At 42.8% G+C, this 25,012-nt stretch overlaps 1 protein-coding gene across 2 annotated transcripts in view; it reads left to right on the top strand.

Annotated features, from left to right (window-relative positions):
• LOC143770034 (neurotrypsin-like) overlaps positions 1-25,012 on the top strand; it is a 97,338-nt gene that overhangs the window by 23,200 nt on the left and 49,126 nt on the right. For both annotated transcript variants that reach the window (XM_077259246.1, XM_077259247.1), the window contains exons 2-8: positions 1,638-1,683; positions 14,438-14,680; positions 14,858-14,999; positions 20,290-20,462; positions 20,590-20,737; positions 24,473-24,651; positions 24,732-24,873. In XM_077259246.1, the coding sequence (XP_077115361.1) occupies positions 1,638-1,683; positions 14,438-14,680; positions 14,858-14,999; positions 20,290-20,462; positions 20,590-20,737; positions 24,473-24,651; positions 24,732-24,873 (1,073 nt within the window). The remainder of the gene's footprint in view (positions 1-1,637; positions 1,684-14,437; positions 14,681-14,857; positions 15,000-20,289; positions 20,463-20,589; positions 20,738-24,472; positions 24,652-24,731; positions 24,874-25,012) is intronic.

The raw sequence follows: 25,012 nt of genomic DNA, 5'->3' as shown, positions 1-25,012 counted from the left end.
ATATGTGCACAGCAATGTTGTTTTGACAGTGATGTTCAGTATATTTATTTTACAGTGCACTATTTTAGGCTGAATCTAGGAAAAAGACATTCTGTTCTCATACCCTAAAATAGATGTCATAAGAACAACGGCAAAATCCTCCAAATAAAACACCGGCTGCCAAAATCGGGGGTCACCTGAGTTTAAAGGACGTTATGTGCACATACCCTAAAAAAAGGAGTGTTTCCTCCTTAGGCTGCTTTCACACTAGTGTCGGTACGGGGCCGTCGCGCTGCGTCAGCCCGACGTACCGACGCATACTGTGAAAAAAATGCCCGGCGTGGGCAGCAGAAGCAGTCTTACGACGCTTCCGCTGCCCCATTGTAAGGTCCGGGGAGGAGGGGGCGGAGTTTCGGCCGCATTTTTTTGTGCCGACGGTCCGCCATAACACGACGCAACCGTCGCATGACGGTTGCGACGTGTGGCACTGCGTTGCAATGCGTCGCTAATAAAAGTCTATGGAGAAAAAACGCATCCTGCAGACAACTTTGCAGGATGCGTTTTTCTCCACAACGACGCATTGCGACGTACAGTGCCCGACGCTAGTGTGAAAGTAGCCTTAAAAAGTCATTGTTTTTTTAACTCCTCATAAAACTCCAAGTGAACATATCCTCAGACTGCTGATTCCGAGTATTTACCTGCTTATTTTAATGTTTCTTTTATCCATCACTTGTTACCTTAGCAGGACAATATTTTTTTGTGAAGCCCATTATAGAGTTTTGTTCTTTTGTGCCTGATTTCCACTCTTTTATTGAGCAGTGAGTTATCAGTATTACACTACAGGAAAGATATATATCTTGGTACCGTGTTAGCCAGTAGATAGAAAAATATTTAGAATTGAGAGTCCTCAGTAGTCCATTAAAAGGTATCAACCACTGAGGACTCTCAATTCTAAATATTTTTCAGTATTACACTAAAAAGTTTTGTCATTTCACTTTTGACCCCCAAACTGCTTCTTTTAGATTTTGAGTTTTTATTAGACCTATACACGTATTCATTTATTAAATTGCAAATGAAAAAAAAATTAGAAAACCTATTGATAAATTAACCTAGTTTTGCCTAAAATATCATGTTTGATAATTAGGCTTCTATTCCATTTTTGTTTCCCAGAGTCATACATAACATTTTTGGAATATTTATGCACTTTAGTAACATAATAGTGTAGGGTTCACTAAAGGTGACGCCATCCTGGAGTGCAGTAGGCTGGTCTATATATTATCTGCATTTTAGGCACCTTTTGCCTGAGGCTGTGATTACACCTGAGATAATGTCAGATTAGTTTGATGTAAATGCAAAAGGCATAGGTCACATTACCTCCCAAGTTGTAATGGCTTAAAGAAAATGTGTATTTCTGCAGGAATAGGTCATGTTTCCTTGTTGGTGCTACACTTTAGGATTAACTATTAAAATGATATAAGGTAATGGGCGCAATGTATAAAGCATGTCATAGCACAATATGGCTCACATTCTGTAAGCTAGAATTCAGATATCGCAGTGACTGACTGGTTATGAATTTATGTACATGGAGTAAGTGTATGTACCATTCCTAATTGACATTCATTTCACTGGAATATTTTCTCTATTTTGCAAATTCCTAGGATATCGTAAATTCCCTCCAAAGCCAGAAGCACCTGCTGCCTACAGGTAAGAACATGACTCTGCCCTGAGTCACAGCTAACATTTCACAACTGCGTCTGCCCTTACAGTTTATTCTTTACCCTTTTATAATTGTGTAACCTTTGTTAAAGAAGTACTCCCATGTATATATATATTTATTAAATGTGTGTATAGGGGCATGTAATGTACTGTGAGTGCATTAATATTCTTGCCTACTGCCACCTTCTCCAGGATCCAGCACCGTTCTCAGTGATGTCATCACACTTCAGACTAGCGGCTCACTCTATGCTGTGTTAGACGGAAGTCTCTTTTAGGGCTCATGCAAACGACCGAGTGTTATTCAATGGGACAGTGCAGATGAATGATTTTTTTTCACTGACCGAATATGTGTGGGAATCGGATGCCATACGGAAACTGTAAATGGTCCTGTAAATGATTAATAATGTATGATGTAAAAAAATCAGACTATATATTATGCATATTAAATTTTCCTGAGAAGCATTGCACTGTGAATAAGCCTCCTTACGTTGGCATGCCAGAGCCGTTAAGTTGCTTTTCGGAAGGAGAACTGTTACCCGTTATGCAAATATACACACATTTAATAAAAAAAATATAGATGGGAGTGCTTCCTTAACTTTTGTATTATATTGCGTCTGAAGAATGAGACAAATTTGGTTTGCAAAATACAATGAAAATAAAATTCCACACAATAGTCATGAATTTTCACTCAGAATGGTGCAGAACTGGAGCTGAATTTTTTAACCATATTGAGTTTGCATATCTAAGAAAATTCTATGCTATAAAATATATGCATATATAGTGGGGATGCACGCTCTCTAGTAGGCTTTAGGCCTTAGGTAGCGTTCACGCATGCAATGCGGAGTTGGTCAAAAACGTGCAGTTTTTACTACTTTCCACAGGTTACACAGTACTAAAACATAATTATAAACCTAAATCCCTAGCCTTGTCCAGTCGTTAAAGGGAACCTGTCACCCCGTTTTTTTCCGTATGAGATAAAAATACTGTTAAATAGGGCCTGAGCTGTGCATTACAATAGTGTATTTTGTGGACCCCGATTCCCCACCTATGCTGCCGAAATACGTTACCAAAGTAGTCGTTTTTGCCTGGTGGAGATGCGAACTCTGCTTCAGGAAAATGGCCGCCGCGATCTCCATCTGCGCACGCGCGGCATCCCGCGCCCATTTTCCTGAAGCCCCGGGCAGCAGAGCGCTCGATCTGCGCACGCGCGGCCACAGGAAGATGGCCGCCCCCACCGATCACCAGGGGAATAGCGCAGATCGCGCTCTTTTCCCTCCCCTGTGCAGTGGATTCTGGACTTGGGCATGCGCACACCACTACGCCACCAACGGAAAACTAAGCAAGATCTGGGGGAAGACAACACGCCCATCTGACCAGACCAGCCTGATTGACAGGCGAAAACGGCTACTTTGGTAACGTATTTCAGCAGCATAGGTGAGGAATCGGGGTCCACAAAATACACTATTGTAATGCACAGCTCAGGCCCTATTTAACAGTATTTTTATCTCATATGGAAAAAACGGGGTGACAGGTTCCCTTTAACTGAACAGAACAGACCCTGACTACTCCTACACGGCTGAGCTAGCCCCAGCTTGGTCAAACAAAACAGCCACTGTGCATAGCAACCACTGATACTTGCAGTTCTCTGCACATGGCCTGTGGACTCTCTTCTCAGAGAGGGATTCTGGGTTCTGGCCTATGTATATGTCACATTTTGTGGAGATTGGTCCAGTATTTTGGCCATTAGTAAATAGTATAATAATATATATTAAGTGATTTTCTCTTGTCTATTACTTATTAATGGCCAACAATTTAGCACACAGATAAGTCAGGGGCTTCAGAAGGTCTTACATCAGGTTTCTCCAGGACCTACTGTTCTTGACATATTCACAAAAGACTAATATAGAAGCAAATATTAACTGAAATCTCTTTGGGACACCACTAGAGACACATAATATTTCAGATATGCTGGATTCACTTCAGTAGCAAACAAAGCTTTGAACCACACACACAACAACAGTTAAACCAAATAGACCTGTGCGGATCTAGGTAATTTTCCTAGTAATTATATATGCAGTATATATGTATATACACACATATATATATATATATATAACAAAAATAAAGGGCGCTGCACAACAAATATATTAAATAGACCTGCTGCAGCAAATATTAAGACCTAACTACCAAATAGGCCAATATCAGGCAAAAAAGCCAAAATAAATCTTCTATATGTGAAAATACTTGCGCTGCAGGTACATTAAGAATTCCCCTTAGAGTTACAAATAATAACAATAATGATCCAGGATAGCGCAGAAAGAATTTTGTACCGGAGAGTACCTAATAGTATTCCTTTCACACACTTTTACCTTGCTCTAGTGTGGTGGTTACAAATTTCCATAAAGCCTTGTCGAAGGTCCTTGACGTCTTCAGATTGCCATGTTGATATCTCCAGACTTTGCTTGAATAGATCCGCAAACCTTCCAAGATGTAGATAATGAGGTGTAAACCTGTCCCGGCCGGTGACAGGCACCTCTATTCTGTTGTGAATAGTTACCCGCTCACTGACCAGTGATGCGCGCTTCCAATAGCAGCTTGCCGGCGAGGTGCAGTGAAGCTGCAGGACCTCGCGTGACGTCACAAACACGTGATGCCTCACGTGATCGGCTAGAGGGTGAATACGGACTGCACCATAGACCAAAATTCATCCGACGCGTTTCGGAGTCAACAGACTCCTTCCTCAGGGAAATTCATCCGACGCGTTTCGGAGTCAACAGACTCCTTCCTCAGGGATCCTCAGGGATCCTTCCCTGAGGAAGGAGTCTGTTGACTCCGAAACGCGTCGGATGAATTTTGGTCTATGGTGTAGTCCGTATTCACCCTCTAGCCGATCACGTGAGGCATCACGTGTTTGTGACGTCACGCGAGGTCCTGCAGCTTCACTGCACCTCGCCGGCAAGCTGCTATTGGAAGCGCGCATCACTGGTCAGTGAGCGGGTAACTATTCACAACAGAATAGAGGTGCCTGTCACCGGCCGGGACAGGTTTACACCTCATTATCTACATCTTGGAAGGTTTGCGGATCTATTCAAGCAAAGTCTGGAGATATCAACATGGCAATCTGAAGACGTCAAGGACCTTCGACAAGGCTTTATGGAAATTTGTAACCACCACACTAGAGCAAGGTAAAAGTGTGTGAAAGGAATACTATTAGGTACTCTCCGGTACAAAATTCTTTCTGCGCTATCCTGGATCATTATTGTTATTATTTGTAACTCTAAGGGGAATTCTTAATGTACCTGCAGCGCATATATATATATATATATATATAATATATATATATATATATATATATATATATATATATATATATATACTGCTCAAAAAAATAAAGGGAACACTAAAATCCCACATCCTAGATATCACTGAATGAAATATTCCAGTTGTAAATCTTTATTTATTACATAGTGGAATGTGTTGGAATGTGTTGAGAACAATAAAACCTAAAAATGATCAACGTAAATCACAACTAATATCCCACGGAGGTCTGGAGTTGGAATAATGCTCAAAATCAAAGTGAAAAATAAAGTTACAGGCTGATCCAACTTCAGTGGAAATGCCTCAAGACAAGAAAATGATGCTCATTAGTGTGTGTGGCCTCCACATGCCTGTATGACCTCCCTACAATGCCTGGGCATGCTCCTGATGAGGCGGCGGATGGTCTCCTGAGGGATCTCCTCCCAGACCAGGACTAAAGCTTGCACCAACTCCTGGACAGTTTGTGGTGCAACGTGACGTTGGTGGATGGTGCGAGACATGATGTCCCAGATGTGTTCAATCGGATTCAGGTCTGGGGAACGGTGGTCCAGTCCATAGCTTCAATGCCTTCATCTTGCAGGAACTGCTGACACACTCCAGCCACATGAGGTCTGGCATTGTCCTGCATTAGGAGGAACCCAGGGCCAACCGCACCAGCATATGGTCTCACAAGGGGTCTGAGGATCTCATCTCGGTACCTAATTGCAGTCAGGCTACCTCTGGCAAGCACATGGTTTGCTGTGCGGCCCTCCAAAGAAATGCCATTACGGACCCACTGCCAAACCGGTCATGCTGAAGGATGTTGCAGGCAGTAGATCGCTTTCCACGGCGTCTCCAGACTCTGTCACGTCTGTCACATGTGCTCAGTGTGAACCTGCTTTCATCTGTGAAGAGCACAGGGTGCCAGTGGCAAATTTGACAATCCTGGTGTTCTGTGGCAAATGCCAAGCTCCCTGCACGGTGTTGGGCTGTGAGCACAACCCCCAACTGTGGACTTTGGGCACTCAGACCATCCTCATGGAGTCGGTTTCTAACCGTTTGTGCAGACACATGCACATTTGTGGCCTGCTGGAGGTCATTTTGCAGGGCTCTGGCAGTGCTTCTCCTGTTCCTGCTTGCACAAAGGCTGAGGTAGCGGTCCTGCTGCTGAGTTATTGCCCTCCTATAGCCCTCTTCACGTCTCCTGGTGTACTGGCCTGTCTCCTGGTAGCGCCTCCAGCCTCTGGACACTATGCTGACAGACACAGCAAACCTTCTTGCCACAGCTCACATTGATGTGCCATCCTGGATGATCTGCACTACCTGAGCCACTTGTGTGGGTTGTAGAGTCCGTCTCATGCTACCATGAGTGTGAAAGCACAACCAACATTCAAAAGTGACCAAAACATCAGCCAGAAAGCATTGGTACTGAGATGTGGTCTGTGGTCCCCACCTTCAGAACCACTCCTTTATTGAGTGTGTCTTGATAATTGCCAATAATTCCAATAATTTCCATCTGTTGTCTATTCCATTTGCACAACAGCATGTGAAATTGATTGTCAAACAGTGTTGCTTCCTAAGTGGACAGTTTGACTTCACAGAAGTTTGATTTACTTTGAGTTATATTCTGTTGTTTAAGTGTTCCCTTTATTTTTTTGAGCAGTGTATATATAATTCCAACCAATATACCATAATACTTTTCTTAGTTCATTTGTGACCACATTTTTTCACTTGTACCATCTATCAACACAATGTTAAAAATATAGCCTTCTACCTTGTCCCCCTGACAAGTTACAAATATAGCTGTACCCATGGGGATCGTAAATGTGCCAGGGCTCTTTAGGAAGGAATCAGCTGCTATATGTGATGTCTTAAGCACAAAGCTTAAACGTATAAACATATCCAAGGTGTAGTAGAAGTGGAGAACCTATATTCTGCATCATTTCTTTCTGTAGTCACATTGTGCTTTGTGTCTGTGTGAGAAAATGTTGGTAAAATATGTAAGTGCATTTGCTTAAATATCAATTCCATGTTATTTAATTTCAAAGGTTCTAAATATATACAGGTGCTTCTCACGAAATTAGAATATCATCAAAAAGTTAATTTATTTCAGTTCTTCAATACAAAAAGTGAAACTCATATATAGAGTCATTACAAACAGAGTGATCTATTTCAAGTGTTTATTTCTGACGAAAAAGGTCCGGTGACCTTCGAAACGCGTAGGCAATTTGGTCCAGCTCGGCACCCGTCCCCCGCTCTCTGCTTCCCACTCTAGGTGACATCACCCAGACCATGCCCCCTTCACCCACCGCTTCCATCTAGTGGCGCTTTCGGCCGAGGCTTGCCGCTCAGCGGTGTTCCAGGTGCGCGTGGCGGCAGGGCACTAGCAGGGGAGGACGCTCCCCGTAGCTCTGCCGCCCCACGCTCTGTTCTGACCCCCAAAGCTCTGGATACACAGGCCGCAGGTCGCCTCTTTCTTTTCCGATATATCACCACTCCGGAGCAGTTTTAGCACCGACACTGCAGCTATTCAACATCAGTAAGTGTTTGCTTCATATATTTTTTCCAATTGGTACCTTCTTTTAGACATTTACTTGCTATTACATTTGGACATATGACTATTATCATTGGTGACTGCGAGGAAGTGTTTAATTGTAATCTGGCATTGTGATATCCCATCCTGGTATTAGTCTATTATCACTGGTGGCTGCTGAATTACGCCAAAATATTCTTGCCCAGATCTGCCATTTATATACATTTCAGCACCGGCCGTCACCACTGTTGGTGGGTGCCAGCCAGTGCGTTATTGATTTGTTTATCTGTATTGGTTGTTTATTTACATGTATACTAGCACCATAAGGTTCACTCAAGTACTCTGTTTGAACTTGCTCATTTAACTCTCTTTCATTTGGTTAGCTCGGTGACCTAATTTGCATACTATTTTTTTCTTTTGATACATGACAGACCTAGCACAGTAGCTGTCTAGGCACCAGCAGCTTTCGACCTACCCATATATATTTTTTTATTTCCTCTGGGAGCGCCGGTGTGTTCTTATCCTTTTTATTTCTGTTAATGTTGATGATTATGGCTTACAGCCAATGAAAAGCCAAAAGTTAGTATCTCAGTAAATTAGAAAAATTAACAAAAAACACCAGCAAAGGCTTCCTAATTGTTTAAAAAGGTCCCTTAGTCTGTTTCAGTAGGCTCCACAATCATGGGGAAGACTGCTGACATGACAGATGTCCAGAAGGCAGTCATTGACACACTCCACAAGAAAGGTAAGCCACAAAAAGGTCATTGCTATAGAAGCTGGCTGTTCTCAGATTGCTGTATCCAAGCATATTATTGGAAAGTTGAGTGGAAGGAAAAAGTGTGGTAGAAAAAGGTTCACAAGCAACCGGGATAAACGCAGCCTTGAAAGGATTGTTAAGAAAAGGCCATTCAAAAATTTGAGGGAGATGCACAAGGAGTGGACTGCTGCTGTAGTCATTGCTTCAAGAGCCACCACACACAGATGTATCCTGGACATGGTCTACAATGTCGCACTCCTTGTGTCAAGCCATTCATGACCAATAGACAACGCCAGAAGCGTCTTACTTGGGCCAAGGAGAAAAAAGAACTGGACTGTTGCTCAGTGGTCCAAGTTGTTTTCAGATTAAAGTAAATTTTTAATTTCATTTGGAAATCAACGTCACAGAGTCTGGAGGAATAGTGGAGAGACAGACAATCCAAGCTGCTTGAGGTATAGTGTGAAGTTTCCACAATCAGTGATGGTTTGGGCAGCCATGTCATCTGCTGGTGTAGGTCCACTGTGTTTTATCAAGACCAAAGTCAGTGCAGCCATCTACCAGGAAATTTTAGAGCACTTCATGCTTCCCTCTGCCGACAAGCTTTTTGGAGATGGAAATTGCATTCTCCATCAGCAATTGTCACCTGTCCACACTGCCAAAAGTACCAATACTTGGTTTAAAAACAACAGTATCACTGTGCTTGATTGGCCAGCAAACTCGCCTGACCTTAACCCTATAAAGAATATACCCGGGGTATTGTCAAGAGCAAGATGAGAGACACCAGACTCAACAATGCAGACAAGCTGAAGGCTGCTATCAAAGCAACCTGGGCTTCCATAACACCTCAGTAGTGCCACAGGCTGATCGCCTCCATGCCTCTCCACATTGATGCAGTAATTGATGCAAAAGGAGCCCCGACCAAGTATTGAGTATATTTACTGAACATACATTTCAGTAGGCCAACTTTTCGGATTTTAAAATTATTTTTCAAGCTGGAGTTATAAAGTATTCTAATTTACTGAGATAATGACTTTTGGGTTTTCATTGGCTGTAAGCCATAATCATCAACATTAACTCAAATAAACACTTGAAATAGATCACTCTGTTTGTAATGACTCTATATAATATATGAGTTTCACTTTTTGTATTGAAGAATTGAAATAAATTAACTTTTTGATGATATTCTAATTTAGTGAGAAGCACCTGTACTTATTATTTCATATCTTTATGTCTAGCAGTCTAGGCAATTTTGAACTAAACACCGCAGAAGCAGACATTTCTCTTATTGTGCTTGTTTACATTTGAGGTACAAACCTGATGATTTACTTGAATGAACCCAATGATTTACGAGAGACCAGCGGACAATCTAATGTTTATAATGATGCCCCAACCTTTCCCTGATGGCAGATGATCAGGCGTGTCAGATTTTGAATGCTCAATCATTTGTTCTCAAAGGAGAGGAGTCTGTCAGTGTCTTATATCCCTTTTCCCATTGAAAACACATGTACCCTTTGTTAGGGTTGGCGGAACGCACCGAGTAAATATACACTCACCGGCCACTTTATTAGGTACACCTGTCCAACTTCTTGTTAACACTTAATTTCTAATCAGCCAATCACATGGCGGCAACTCAGTGCATTTAGGCATGTAGACATGGTCAAGACAATCTCCTGCAGTTCAAACCGAGCATCAGTATGGGGAAGAAAGGTGATTTGAGTGCCTTTGAACGTGGCATGGTTGTTGGTGCCAGAAGGGCTGGTCTGAGTATTTCAGAAACTGCTGATCTACTGGGATTTTCACGCACAACCATCTCTAGGGTTTACAGAGAATGGTCCGAAAAAGAAAAAAAATCCAGTGAGCGGCAGTTCTGTGGGCGGAAATGCCTTGTTGATGCCAGAGGTCAGAGGAGAATGGGCAGACTGGTTCGAGCTGATAGAAAGGCAACAGTGACTCAAATCGCCACCCGTTACAACCAAGGTAGGCCTAAGAGCACCTCTGAACGCACAGTGCGTCGAACTTTGAGACAGATGGGCTACAGCAGCAGAAGACCACACCGGGTACCACTCCTTTCAGCTAAGAACAGGAAACTGAGGCTACAATTTGTACAAGCTCATCGAAATTGTACAGTAGAAGATTGGAAAAACGTTGCTTGGTCTGATGAGTCTCGATTTCTGCTGCGACATTCGGATGGTAGGGTCAGAATTTGGCGTAAACAACATGAAAGCATGGATCCATCCTGCCTTGTATGGAGCATCTTTGGGATGTGCAGCCGACAAATCTGCGGCAACTGTGTGAAGCCATCATGTCAATATGGACCAAAATCTCTGAGGAATGCTTCCAGCACCTTGTTGAATCTATGCCACGAAGAATTGAGGCAGTTCTGAAGGCAAAAGGGGGTCCAACCCGTTACTAGCATGGTGTACCTAATAAAGTGGCCGGTGAGTGTACATGTATTATTAGGTGCGTTCACAACCTGGGGTCCACCGTGCAGGAGAGGAACCTGCTGCTGGCAAATGGTGGCGCTATATGGCGGTATAAGCGAACTCTGTTAACTCCACAGAGTCGCTAGGAAAAAGATGCTGTGCCCTGTTAACCTCATAGAGGTACACAGCTACCAACCAGAGCAAACTGTGGTCATGCAGTCAGAGAAAAAGTTTAGGCACCCCTATTAATCTTAAGCTTAATGTTTTATAAAAATTGTTTTTTTTGCAACAGCTATTTCAGTTTCATATATCTAATAACTGTTGGACACAGTAATGTTTCTGCCTTGAAATGAGGTTTATTGTACTAACAGAAAATGTGCAATCTGCATTCAAACAAAATTTGACAGGTGCATAAGTATGGGCACCCTTATCATTTTCTTGTTTTAAATACTCCTACCTACTTTTTACTGACTTACTAAAGCACTTTTTTTGGTTTTGTAACCTCATTGAGCTTTGAACTTCATAGCCAGGTGTATGCAATCATGAGAAAAGCTACTTAAGGTGGCCACTTGCAAGTTGTTCTCCTGTTTGAATCTCCTCTGAAGAGTGGCATCATGGGCTCCTCAAAACAACTGTCAAGTGATCTGAAAACAAAGATTATTCAACATAGTTGTTCAGGGGAAGGATAAAAAAAGCTGTCTAAGAGATTTAACCAGTCAATTTCCACTGTGAGGAACATAGTAAGGAAATGGAAGAACACAGGTACTGTTCTTGTTAAGGCCAGAAGTGGCAGGCCAAGAAAAACATCAGAAAGGCAGAGAAGAAGAATGGTGAGATCAGTCAAGGACAATCCTCAGACCACCTCCAGAGAGCTGCAGCATCAACTTGCTGCAGATGGTGTCACTGTGCATCGGTCAACTATACAACGCACTTTGCACAAGGAGAAGCTGTATGGGAGAGTGATGCGAAAGAAGCTGTTTCTGCAAGCACGCCACAAACAGTGTCGGCTGAGGTATGCAAAAGCACATTTGGAGAAGCCAATTTATTTTTGGAAGAAGGTCCTGTGGACTGATGAAACCAAGATTGAGTTGTTTGGTCATACAAAAAGGCGTTATGCATGGCGGCAAAAAAACACAGCATTCCAAGAAAAACACTTGCTACCCACAGTAAAATTTGGTGGAGGTTTCATCATGCTTTGGGGCTGTGTGGCCAATGCCGGCACCGGGAATCTTGTTAAAGTTGAGGGACGCATGGATTCCTCTCAGTATCAGCAGATTCTTGACAATAATGTTCATGAATCAGTGACAAAGTTGAAGTTACGCAGGTGATGGATCTTTCAGCAAGACAATGATCCAAAACACCGCTCCAAATCTACTCAGGCATATCATTGAACATCTGTGGAATCATTTGAAGAGGGCTGTCCATGCTCGGTGACCATCAAACGTAACTGAACTGGAATTGTTTTGTAAAGAGGAATGGTCAAAAATACCTTCATCCAGGATCCAGGAACTCATTAAAAGCTACAGGAAACAACTAGAGGCTGTTATTTTTGCAAAAGGAGGATCTACTAAATATTAATGTCACTTTTCTGGTGAGGTGCCCATACTTATGCACCTGTCAAATTTTGTTTGAATGCAGATTGCACATTTTCTGTTAGTACAATAAACCTCATTTCAAGGCAGAAACATTACTGTGTCCAACAGTTATTAGATATATGAAACTGAAATAGCTGTTGCAAAAAAAACAATTTTTATAAAACATTAAGCTTAAGATTAATAGGGGTGCTCAAACTTTTTCATATAACTGTATGTGTATGTGTGAGCTAATATATACTGCCAGGGGGGAGGGCTTCCTGTTGGCTGGGGATTTATCAGGCTGCCAATTTAGCTTACAAATACTGAGGTAAAAATACTGAGCAAATAACGTGTGAACGAGGTCTAATACAGGAGGAGATGACACACAGATATATACTATATACAGGAGGAGATGACACACAGGGGAGATGACACACACATACAGTATATACTATATACAGGGGAAATGACACACACATATATACTGTATACAGGGGAGATGACACACAGGCATATACTATATACAGGAGGAGATGACACACTGGTATATTCTATATACAGGGGAGATGACATACAGGTACCTACTATATACAGGAGAGATGACACACAGGTATATACTATATACAGGGGAGATGACACACAGGTATATGCTATATACAGGAAAAGATGACACACAGGTATATACTATATACAGGAGGAGATGACATACAGGTACATACTATATACAGGAGGAGATGACATACAGGTACATACTATATACAGAGGAGATGACACACAGGGGAGATGACACACACAGTATATACTATATACAGGAGGAGATGACACACAGGTATATACTATATACAGGGGAGATGACACACGTATATACTATATACAGGAGGAGATGACACAAAGGTATATACTATATACAGGAGGAGATGACATACAGGTACATACTATATACAGGAGGAGATGACACACAGGTATATACTATATACAGGAGCAGATGACACAGGTATATACTATATACAGGAGGAGATGACACACGTGTATACTATATACAGGAGGAGATGACATACAAGTATATACTATATAAAAGGGGAGATTACACATAGGTATATAGAGGAGGAGATGACATACAGCAGGTATATACTATATACAGGGGAGATGACATACAGGTATATACTATATATAGGAGGAGATGACATACAGGTATATAGTATATACAGAAGAGATGACATACAGGTATATACTATATACAGGAGGAGATGACACATAGGTATATACAATATACAGGAGGAGATGACATACAGCAGGTATATACTATTTACAGGGGAGATGACATACAGGTATATACTATATACAGGAGATGACATACAGGTGTATACTATATATAAGGGAGATGACAAACATGTATATACTGAGGGGAAAATGAGAGGTGTGAGGTGAAAATGAGGGGTGTGAGGTGAAAATGAAAATGTGTGAGTGCAAAATGAGAGGAGTGAGGGAAAATAGTGGAGTGATTGGAAAATGACAGATGTGAGGTCGAAATGACAAGTGTTAGGGGGGAATGAGAGGAGTGAGGGGGAAAACGAGAGGTGTAAGGGAGAAAATGAGAGATGTGAGGGGGAAAATGAGAGGCGTGATGGGAAAATAAGAGAAGTGAGGTGCTATGACTAACCACAGATACTTACTATGCCCAGGCAACGCCGGGCTCTTCAGCTAGTAGTTATATATAGTCAGGTCCCCAAATCCTCCAGAGGACACAGCAGCTTGGCTTCTAGTATTTTCTGGGTTGGTTTGTGGCCAAAGCAACATGTGAAGGGCTTGGCTGACTGCTTATTTCAATAACTAAGCCAGCCTCCTTCTCTGTCATAGTCGTATAGATGGAAAAGAAGAATGGCTTACATAATAAGAAGTCAGCCCCTTTCACACACTGCTCTGGTCATTTGGACAGTACATGTACAGGATCGGAGGCCAAGGTGCAATGATCCGGGAACGATCTGCTACTGGTGGATTGGGGCACCTGGCCTAATGGAACTATATTAGTAAATTACACTAAATAAGTTACTCTTTATAGGTAATTTATGAATATTTTCTTCCTGGAAACCACTTTAACTACAATGCTGTTATTAATAATAACAATAAAAATTGAGAGACACTTTTGTATCCTTCGCAGGTTACAACCTCTGCTCTGATGGGGTAGATTCTCTGGGTTATTATAATGGCTCCATTTCCAGAACAGAGTTTGGCTTGGACTGCCTGAACTGGGCTGACTTTCCTGACTATATGAAGCAATATCCAGGACGAGGACTAGGGTATCACAACTACTGCAGGAATCCAGATGGAGTAAATACACCATGGTGCTTCTATCGCCAGCCGTCGGGAATGATTAGCTGGGCTCACTGTGACTGCAGCCAGGGTATGTGGGCAGGAAATCAATTATACTTCACTAGCAAACAAAATACTCCTTTTCAAGTCAAATTATAGATAAAAAAAAATTCATTTGATAAATGATGTCTGTTTCCCATTTACACTTCATTAAATGAGTAGCTGGTCATATGTTGTCAATGCTGAGAACTACATATACTCCCTACAGGTGCTATTCGTCTGCTGGCGGCTGGCCATTCTTCCCACAGTGGTGCAGTACAGCTCTATTTCGAAGGGGCTTGGGGAACAATATGTGGTGACTTCTGGACAGATTGGGATGCAAGTGTGGCCTGCCGACAGCTTGGAATCAGGTCAGTTTGAAGAACTGGTACATTGTGCATGACTCTACATTTCTAAGAATAAAGTATGCCTAATTGTTGTTCTCTAGGTGCTCATCTCTGCATATATGTCCTCATCCATGAGCTTGACAATCTTTTCTGCTCTTGTCATGTTGTTTTTTAGTGAGTCGTAAGCTGACCATACATAGGAGATTGATATTGATGTACATCATTCACATCCCTATGAATAATGGTTGACTGGATAACTTACATCTCAACCAGTGCTATCCTGTTGGTTTTCCAAGAGGTGCCTCCCAAGTTGTCTGGCACCTGCTATTATCACTCTTGTCCTTTTTAGCTGACCCAAGCAGATGTTTATAGTGGAGTTATAGGAGTAGGCCTCAATTTGGCCACTGGTTGTGTAACGCCTATGGACAGCTATACCTATATGAGTAGTGCACACTATCAGATATTGAATATTTTGTATAGTTAGTTGGACATGAAATATGTGAATTGGGTAACTTGTGCTCTAAAAACAGATATAGCGAGGACATTCCTTCTAGTGAACCAGATACGAATTGATAAGTAGCTCTAAAGTCATCACAGGAAATTAACTTAAGAAGGAAAAATGCTCATTGCATGTTAAAATGATCTTCATGGACTACAACCTGAACGTCTTATCCTAAATATAGGCAATTGATGTGTAATTGAAGGGGTCTTACACTCGGACCTCTCATAATCTGCAGAACAAAAGGACACAGTAGATTGTCTGTATGTTCAACTATGAAACGCAGCTGCATTTATGAATGCATGTATGAGTCTGGATAAGGATGACGAGACAGAGACATCACTGTACCTTTATTACCCAGTCACTCCAGGGGTCAGACCCACACCGATCAAACGCAAGGATAGGCCGTCAAAACTTTAGTCCTGTAAAACCCCAATAGCAACAAAGGACATTATGTTAATTCAGTTAAGACTGCTTCTCTTTTACACTGGACACCAGCTATGCCTGCATTTCAGATAATGTTTCATGAATTATTGACCCAAACAAAGACAAAAAAAGGGAATTATTCCAACATATACAGTATTGTGCAAAAATTTTAGACAGGTGTTGAAAAAAAAGCTGCAGAATAGAAGTGATTTAAAAAAAGAAGTGTTCATTTATTTTCATCAATTTAACAAAAAAATCAAAGTGAATGAACAAAAGAGAAAACTAAATCATATCAATATTTGTATTGACTGCCCTTTACCTTCAAAATAGCATCAATTCTCCTAAGTACACTTGCACACAGTTTTTTGAAGAAACTTGGGAAAAAGATTGTTCCACACATGTAGGAGAACTAACCACAGATCTTCTGTGGATGTAGACTTACACACATCTGTCTGTCTCTTCATGTAATCCCACACACCCTTGATGTTGAGATCAGGGCTCTGCGAGGCATCTGTTCAAGGACTCCTTGTTCTTCTTTATGCTGAAGATAGCTCTTAATGATACTGGATATATGATTGGGGTCATTGCCAATCAGATCCCTCTTTGATGGTATTACATGGTGGCGTACTATAAGCTTGTATTTCTCAGAATTGAGGAGAACAATAAAATATACCAAGTCCTCCACTCCATTTACTATAATGCACCACCAAACCTGCAAGAACTCCCCTGCTATGCTTCACAGTTGCCTGCAGTCACTCATTATTGACCTGCTCTCCAGCCCTTTTGGCAAACAAACGTCCTTTTATTACAGTTAAATATTTCCCATTTTGACTGACCCACCCAAAGCACTTTCTGTATTTCTACACCATGGTTCCTATGTTTTTTGGCAGAGTTGAGTCACCTGGCCTGTTTCCATGTCAAAGGTATGTCTTTAGACTACTATTCTTCCAATCTTCTGGCCAGACTTCTGTGAAAAGTAAATAGGTGTAGCTGGGTCCCACTAGTTGCTGCCAGTTCTGAGCTGATGGCATTGCTGGACATCTTCCAATTTTGAAAGTGTAAGGAGGAGAGATGGCCGCGGCGTGCCTTTTCCAGAACGAGTCCGGAACCATCGGTGCTCTCACCTGTGTTGCAGGGGGGAGAGTTTAGTTCCCCGGACAGACCTTTGAACTTAAGACCAGGGAGTGTGGAGGACATAAAAGGGTGACAATACATGGGAACCAGGTCAGATTGGGCGAGAAGCTATATGTGCAGGAACAGAGTGCGAGCCTTCCTGCACAGCACAGTCAGGACGAAGTAGGACTAAGGCCTCTTTCACACTTCAGTCTTTTGGCGTCAGTCTGAAACCGCCATTTTCCTCAAATAGCGGATCCGCCATTTTTTTTGGGCGGATCCGCTATTTTCCCATAGACATGGATTAGTGACGGATTGTGGCAGATGGTCGTCCGTTCCATCCGCCATGCGACGGATCCGTCGAAATTTGGCGGACGTTGTCTAGACATTGACGGACATTATAAAGTTTTTTGTCTGCGCCGAAATGGCGGTTCGCGACGGATCCGTCGCGTCCGCCATTCCATAGAATGGCCGCCTATGGGCAACGGATCCGTCGCGACCGTCATTTCGGCGGATCCGTCGCCCCAATCCGCTTTTTCAATTGCGCATGCTCCAAAATGTAGATACTTTTCCCAGACAACCCCCAAGTAACTGATCCGTCAAAAAAACGGATCCGTTAGAACCGTTTTCTCAACAATTGTGACGGATCCGTCGATCTGTCACTATGTCAGAGCAGACTGACGCCAAACAACTGAAGTGTGAAAGAAGCGTTAGCCAGAGGGGCCTACACCAGCTTACCGGAGATCACAGGCGCAGACGCTTCCAGAGACCTCTGACCATGCCGACTCCTGCGGCGCTACCGACCTTGAATGGGTCCTCCGCTCAGCCAGACCGTAGAGGGTGCACCCCCAGACCAGACTACCAGGCCGCAGACAGTGTGCGGCTATCTGACATACCCGCTACCGTACTGTGTCGGTACCTAAAAGAAAGGACTATTCCTCCTTCAGTGAATTTTCCCCTTGGATCCAGAACCTGCAGCCGGATATTTCAGGACCACCGACGACACCAGGATTCAAGGCCCTTTCCAAACCAGGATGACACCGGATTCTCCAAGCTTTCAGGCCAGACCATCTCAGAGACTACCCCTCATCAACGCCAGATTGATAAGTTTATGCTTTTGAACTCTTTTTTGTCTAATCATATACTGGTTGCTCTTAAGTTAATTGTATACAGTTGTACTGCCCCATATTTCATTTATCCCCTCCCTGTGTGGAGTAACGCTGTTAGATTAAATTCCTCTGTTAATCCTTGCTCTGCCTCCGACCGTTACTGCATCCATTTACCTGCTTTCAAAGGACATAAGCATAATGTATTCTTCATCTGTTTCACTATATTTCCTTGGCCGACCATTTATACAACAGTGCTTAGAATTGTCCATTTTGCTTCCTAAAAAGAGCTTGAAGGGTACATCTTCAAACTCCTGGTAAAGACCTTGCTGATGCAGTATAGCTATATTATTATATGTCTTAGGCCTGTCCCACACGTCCAGATAATTCCGGTACCGGAAAAAATCGGTACCGGAGTTATCCGTGTACGTGTGCCCGTGAGCTCACGTAGGCCATATGTGCGGCACACGTGTGCCGCCCGTGTGCCGAGTGGGTACCACACGGAGCGTGCAGGAGACAGCGCTAAAGTTTAGCGTTGTCCCCTGCATCGTGCTGATGCCGCGATTCATATCTTCTGTGCAGCAGCGTTTGCTGCATAGAAGATATGAATAATAGTGTTTAAAAGAAAGATCTATCTGTCCGCCGCCCTCCCATCCCCTGTGCGCCCCCCCCGCTGTTCTGAAAATACTCACCCGCTTCCCTCGTTGGCTGTCGCTGCTTCCTGTCCTGGCTGCACCTTCTCCTGTATGCGGTCACGTGGGGCCGCTCATTTACAGTCATGAATAGGCGGCTCCACCCCTATGGGAGGTGGAGCCGCATATTCATGACTGTAATCGGCGGCCCCACGTGACCGCATACAGTAGAAGGTGCAGCCAGGAAAGGACACTGCGAGGGAGGCGGGTGAGTATTTTCAGAACAGCGGGGGGCGCACAGGGGGTGGGGGGGCGGCGGACAGATAGATCTTTCTTTTAAACACTATTATTCATATCTTCTATGCAGCAATCGCGGCTTCAGCACCATGTGGGGGGGACAGCGCTTACTGGAGCGCTGTCTCCTGCACGCCACACGGAGAACGTCCGTGTGAGGTACGTGTTTTACACGGACCCATTGACTTTAATGGGTCCGTGTAATACGTGCCCTCCCACGAACACTGACATGTCTCCGTGTTTGGCACACGGTCCGCAAAAAATCAATGACATCTGCACAGATGCATTGATTTTAATGGGTCTACGTGTGTCAGTGTCTCCGGTACGTGAGGAAACTGTCACCTCACGTACCGGAGCCACTGACGTGTGAAACCGGCCTTATTGTTGTGCTCAGTCTTGAAAAAAGAACAAAGAGTTCTTGGAAATGAAGATATCACCATCATAGAGTCTGTCTGAGATTAGTTCTCTCTCTGAAGAGTTCCTTCAAAACCTGTGTGCAAGTGTATGTAGATGAATTAATGTCATTTTGAAGGCAAAGGGTGATCACACCAAATATTGTTTTGATTTAGATTTCTCCTTTGTTTGCTCACTTTGCATTTTGTTAAATGATAGAAATAAACTATTAAAACTTATAGTTTTTAAATCATTCTTACTTTGTAGCACTTTTTTCCACTCCTGCCTAAAGCTTTTTTAAAGTACTGTGCTTTTAACCTCAGAAGTGTCATACAAATCCTTAAAAAGTGCGATTTAGACATTAGATGTTTATTGTAGTGTTACACACGCAGGTGGCGCACATGGTTCATAGACTCACTTTGCCATAGACCGGACTTATCCTGGAGGGGCGAGACTAAGCAGCTACCTTGGTATTCACTGAAGCCTCTAGTGGTGAGCTTAGGCTTGTGTGACAGGTGCCACTCCAGGGCATTGTCTGACAGTAGCAGCTGACCCCATGGGTCTAAGTCGTTTACTCAGATTCCTAGACAGGGCTATGCGCTAGAATATGCGCTCTGCCCTTTTAAGAACAGTGGAGCATGCGTATGCGCGTACTAGGTGCGCCGCTGGGAACTGCGGTGCGCACACCAGAAAGCAGGAGGGACACGCCGGGAGACCACGCCGTGGGGCTGGGCCGGTGAGTAAGCCCAACCATGCAGGGGCGCCGGCAGCAGCGCTGCCATGTATCATCTGGTCATCGTTGTATGTGTCGTTTAAATTTGGAAAACATATTTTGCTAATTATTTTAACAGTGAAATTGGCACAGCCAAAAAGATCCCTGATTATGCTCCGTGGTCAATGCCTATACATCTAGAATCTGCCAACTGCCGAGGGGACGAGAAAGCCTTGCTGCACTGCAGTTATACCAAGGGCAAAAGTTGCAGTAACAGAGAGGTGGCTGCTATTAACTGTTCTCCACCTGAAGGTAAATTTTTAACACTTGTCTATCCTGGCAGACAACTATTTTGATATTCTGCTTACCTGAAACCGTCTTATAGGGTAACTAATCACCACTACTAATAAGATCTTATTTTTCATTCTCTGAAGAGCAGATTTAAAGCCCCCTCTCCGTCTCGTGGGAGGAAAGGACCGGTTTGAGGGGCGAATTGAAGTATTTTTTAAGGGTCAGTGGGGAACAATTTGCGATGATCACTGGGATGACAAAGATGCTGAAGTTATATGCAGACAAGTAGGCTTTAAGTGAGTACCATCTACTACAACCTGTTGTATTGTGAGTCTAATAATGTAGTACAGGAGCCTTGCATTTTCTCTGCTCAACATCAAATAAATACATCTATTTTGTAAAGTACTAAAAAAGGGGAACAATGGGCACCAAAAATAAATAAAATATATAAGAAGGGGGGCTGGAAACAATGTAGCAAAACAATTTTACAGTGTATAGCAAAAAAGAATAGAGCCACATTAAATGGAGTCTCTGTGCATATTCAGAATATTACAAACAATAATAATTTAATTGAAATATACAGTGGCGTGTAAAAGCTTGGGCTCCTCTCATCAAAATTACTGCTATTGTGAACAGTTAAAGGTAACTTGTCAGCAGAATTGTGCTGAGTAACCTACAGACACCGTCAGGTTGGTGCTGTTATAATGATTACAATGATACCTTGGTTGATGAAATCTGTCTTGTGGTTGTTGTTTAATCTTTATTTTCAGTTTTGAGTTAATGATATGCTTGTGCGGATATGAGGATCCCCCCCCCCCACACGCACACACACGCACACACACACGCACACACACACGCACACACACAGGCCGCCCCGGAGCCTTTGATAATACTTTGTATTTTAGGCAAAATATATATATATTTTCATTACAAAATTACAAAAAGGAAAATGGGCTTATGCAAAAGTTTGGGCACCCTTGGATATTTATGTGCTCAAATAACTTTGACAAATGTTTCAGACCTTAATTATCCTGTTAGGGTTATGGCTTGTTCACTACCATCGTTAGGAAAGGCCAATTAATGCAAATTTCTAACCTTGTGCCAAAAAGCAGCAGCCATAGATTCTTCTAAGTAGCTGTCTAGCACTCTGAAAATGAAAATAGTGGAGGCCCACAAAGTGGTAGAAGGCTTTATCCCCTTCATGACCTTGGAATTTTCTGTTTTTCTTTTTTCGTTTTTCGCTCCCCTCTTTCCCAGAGCCATAACTTTTTTATTTTTCCGTCAATATGGCCATGTGAGGGCTTATTTTTTGTGGGACGAGTTTTACTTTTGAACGACATCATTGCTTTTACCATGTCGTGTACTGGAAAACGGGAAAAAAATTCCTAGTGCGGTGAAATTGCAAAAAAAGAGCAATCCCACACTTCACTAAATGCTAAAACTGACCTGCCATTTTGATTATCCAGGTCATTAGGAGTTCATAGACACCAAACATGCCTTGGTTCTTTTTTATCTAAGTGGTGAAAAAAAATTCCAGACTTTGCTTAAAAAATTTTAAAAAAAATTGCGCCATTTTCCGATACCCGTAGCGTCTCCATTTTTCGTGATCTGGGGTCGGGTGAGGGCTTATTTTTTGCGTCCCGAGCTGACGTTTTTAGTGATACCACTTTTGTGCAGATACGTTCTTTTAATCGCCCGTTATTACATTTAATGCAATGTCGCGGCGACCAAAAAAACGTAATTCTGGCGTTTCAATTTTTTTTTCTCGCTGCACCATTTAGCGATCAGGTTAATCCTTTTTTTATTGATAGATCGGGCGATTCTGAACACGGCGATACCAAATATGTGTAGGTTTGATTTTTTTTAATTGTTTTATTTTGAATGGGGCGAAAGGGGGGTGATTTAAACCTTTATATATTTTTTATTTTTTTCACATTTTTTATAACTATTTTTTTTTCACTTTTGCCAAGCTTCAGCTGGCACAACTCGATCGGCTCAGCTACATAGCAGCGATCATCAGATCGCTGCTATGTAGCTGAATTGCAGGCTTGCTATGAGCGCCGACCACAGGGTGGCGCTCACAGCAGGCCAGCATCAGTAACCATAGAGGTCTCAAGGACCTCTATGGTTACTATCCTGACGCATCGCTGACCCCCGATCATGTGACGGGGGTCAGCGATATGCTCATTTCCGTCCCGAAGCGCCGGTTAAATGCCGCTGTCAGCGTTTGACAGCGGCATTTAACTAGTTAATAGTGGTGGGTGCATCGCAATTCCGCCCGTCGCTATTGTGGCACATGTCAGCTGTTCAAAGCAGCTGACATGTCCCAGCTTTGATGCAGGCTTACCGCTGGAGCCCTGCATCAAAGCTGGGGTTCTGACCTCGGAAGGACTATCCTGTCCGAGGTCAGAAAGGGGTTAAGAAGATAGATAAAAAAAATCAAACAATACCACATGATAACTAGCAAATACTTAAAGGGACTCTGTCACCCCCTCCAGCCGTTATAAACTAAAAGAGCCACCTTGTGCAGCAGTAATGCTGCATTCTAACAAGTTGGCTCTTTTAGTTTGTGGTGCAGTTATAGCCAAAATAAAGCGTTTTATAATTTCGCCAAAATACCTCTCTTTAGCCCTGGAGGCAGGTCTTAACCCCTCTGCTGCAACCGCCACACTTCAGTCACTCAAATTTTCTTCGGCGCTGGGCGCCGCCCCCTCCGCCCTGTTTTCCACTCAAATCCGGCACCTGCGCTGTTTAGTACTGGCTGGGGCAGGCGCAGTGAGCTCTGGCCGTCTGACCTCACATGCAGTCTTGCAGACTGCGCCTGTGCGGCCACCCAGCTTGTGAATCCCAGCCCCGCACTGTGCATAATGCATAACACACTGTGGGGCTGGGATTCACAAGCTGGGTGGCCGCACAGGCGCAGTCTGCAAGACTGTATGTGAGCCTGCCCCAGCCAGTACTAAACAGCACAGGTGCCGGATTTGAGTGGAAAACAGCGTGGAGGGGGCGGCGCCCGGCGCCGAGGAACATTTGAGTGACTGAAGTGTAGCGGTTGCAGCAGAGGGGTTAAGACCTGCCTCCAGGGCTAAACAGAGGTATTTTGGCGAAATTATAAAATGCTTTATTTTGCCTATAACTGCACCACAAACTAAAAGAGCCAACTTGTTAGAATGCAGCATTACTGCTGCACAAGGTGGCTCTTTTAGTTTATAACGGCTGGAGGGGGTGACAGAGTCCCTTTAAGTAGAAGTGGAGGCAATAAGTGCTCTCCTTGTAAGGGTGTCAATTTAGATGGACGGCCATGTCTTGGTAGGTTTATAGTTGTGCCATATTCCTTCTATTTTTGGACAATGGATTGAACAGTGCTACGTTAGATGTCCAGAGCTTGCGCTCTTTTTTTATAACCTAACCCTGCTTGACTCTACACCACAACTTTATCCCTGACCTATCTGGTGTGTTCCTTGGTTTTCATGTTGCTGTTTGATCCCTAATGTTCTCAAACAAATCTCTGAGACCTTCACAGAACATCTGCAGTTATACTGAGAATAAATTGCAAACAGGTGGACTACATTTACTAATTGTGTGACTTCTGGAGATAATTAGTCACTTGGTATTTTATTTAGGGGTATCTGACCACAGGGGGCTGAATATAAATGCACATCACAATTTTCAGATTTATATTTTTAAAATACCGTAATTAGAAAATTAATGTATCATTTCCTTTACGCTTCACAAATACCTGCTACTTTGTGTTGGTATATCACATACAATTCCAATAAAACACATTTAAGTTTGTGGGTCTAGCGTGAAAAAATATGGAAATGTTCACGTGATATGAATACTTTTTCAAGGCCCTGTAATATTACATGTTGGCCATAGCCAACTATTTACTACATGGATGGCCAGGTGCTGCCAAAACGATGGCAGATTACAACTATGGATTTTCTATGATGTCGAAATGCTTTAATGTAAAATTACTCTAAAACAATCATGTTGTCCAAACATTTAAAGGTAACATTATTTCATTTTAGTGGGAAGCCTAAAGCCTGGGTATGGGCTCATTATGGGCAAGGCAAAGGTCCCGTATTGCTTGATGAAGTTGAGTGTTTGGGTAATGAGTCTTCATTGGATTTCTGTCACAAGAACGACTGGGGACATCACAACTGTGACCATATTGAAGATGCTGGAGTTTCCTGTAATCCTTATACAGGTAGGTTAGTTTTGGCTTGATATTAACCATGTCAAATATGAAAAAAGCCTATTTTAAAGTACATTTTCTGTATGTTACAGATGGAGCTGTGAGATTATCTGGTGGTCAAAATATTGCTGAAGGACGAGTAGAAGTATTTTATAATGGAGATTGGGGAACCGTATGTGATGATGGCTGGACTGAACGTAATGCACAGGTGGTTTGCAGGCATTTAGGCTTCAGGTATTTATAAACCGTAATCAAATAAATAATGAAAGTGGTTGTAGGAAGCGAAACACTTGTCTTCATTGATGAGGACCTATCAGAGACTTAACTTCATGTTTTTGGGCCCTATGCAAACTCTATAGAAAGGTGATGTTTG

This window comes from Ranitomeya variabilis, chromosome 4 (assembly GCF_051348905.1).
Source record: "Ranitomeya variabilis isolate aRanVar5 chromosome 4, aRanVar5.hap1, whole genome shotgun sequence".
Lineage (NCBI taxonomy): Eukaryota > Metazoa > Chordata > Amphibia > Anura > Dendrobatidae > Ranitomeya > Ranitomeya variabilis.
Note: the sequence above shows the minus strand (reverse complement) of the source record. Positions and strands in the feature narration are given on the sequence as shown.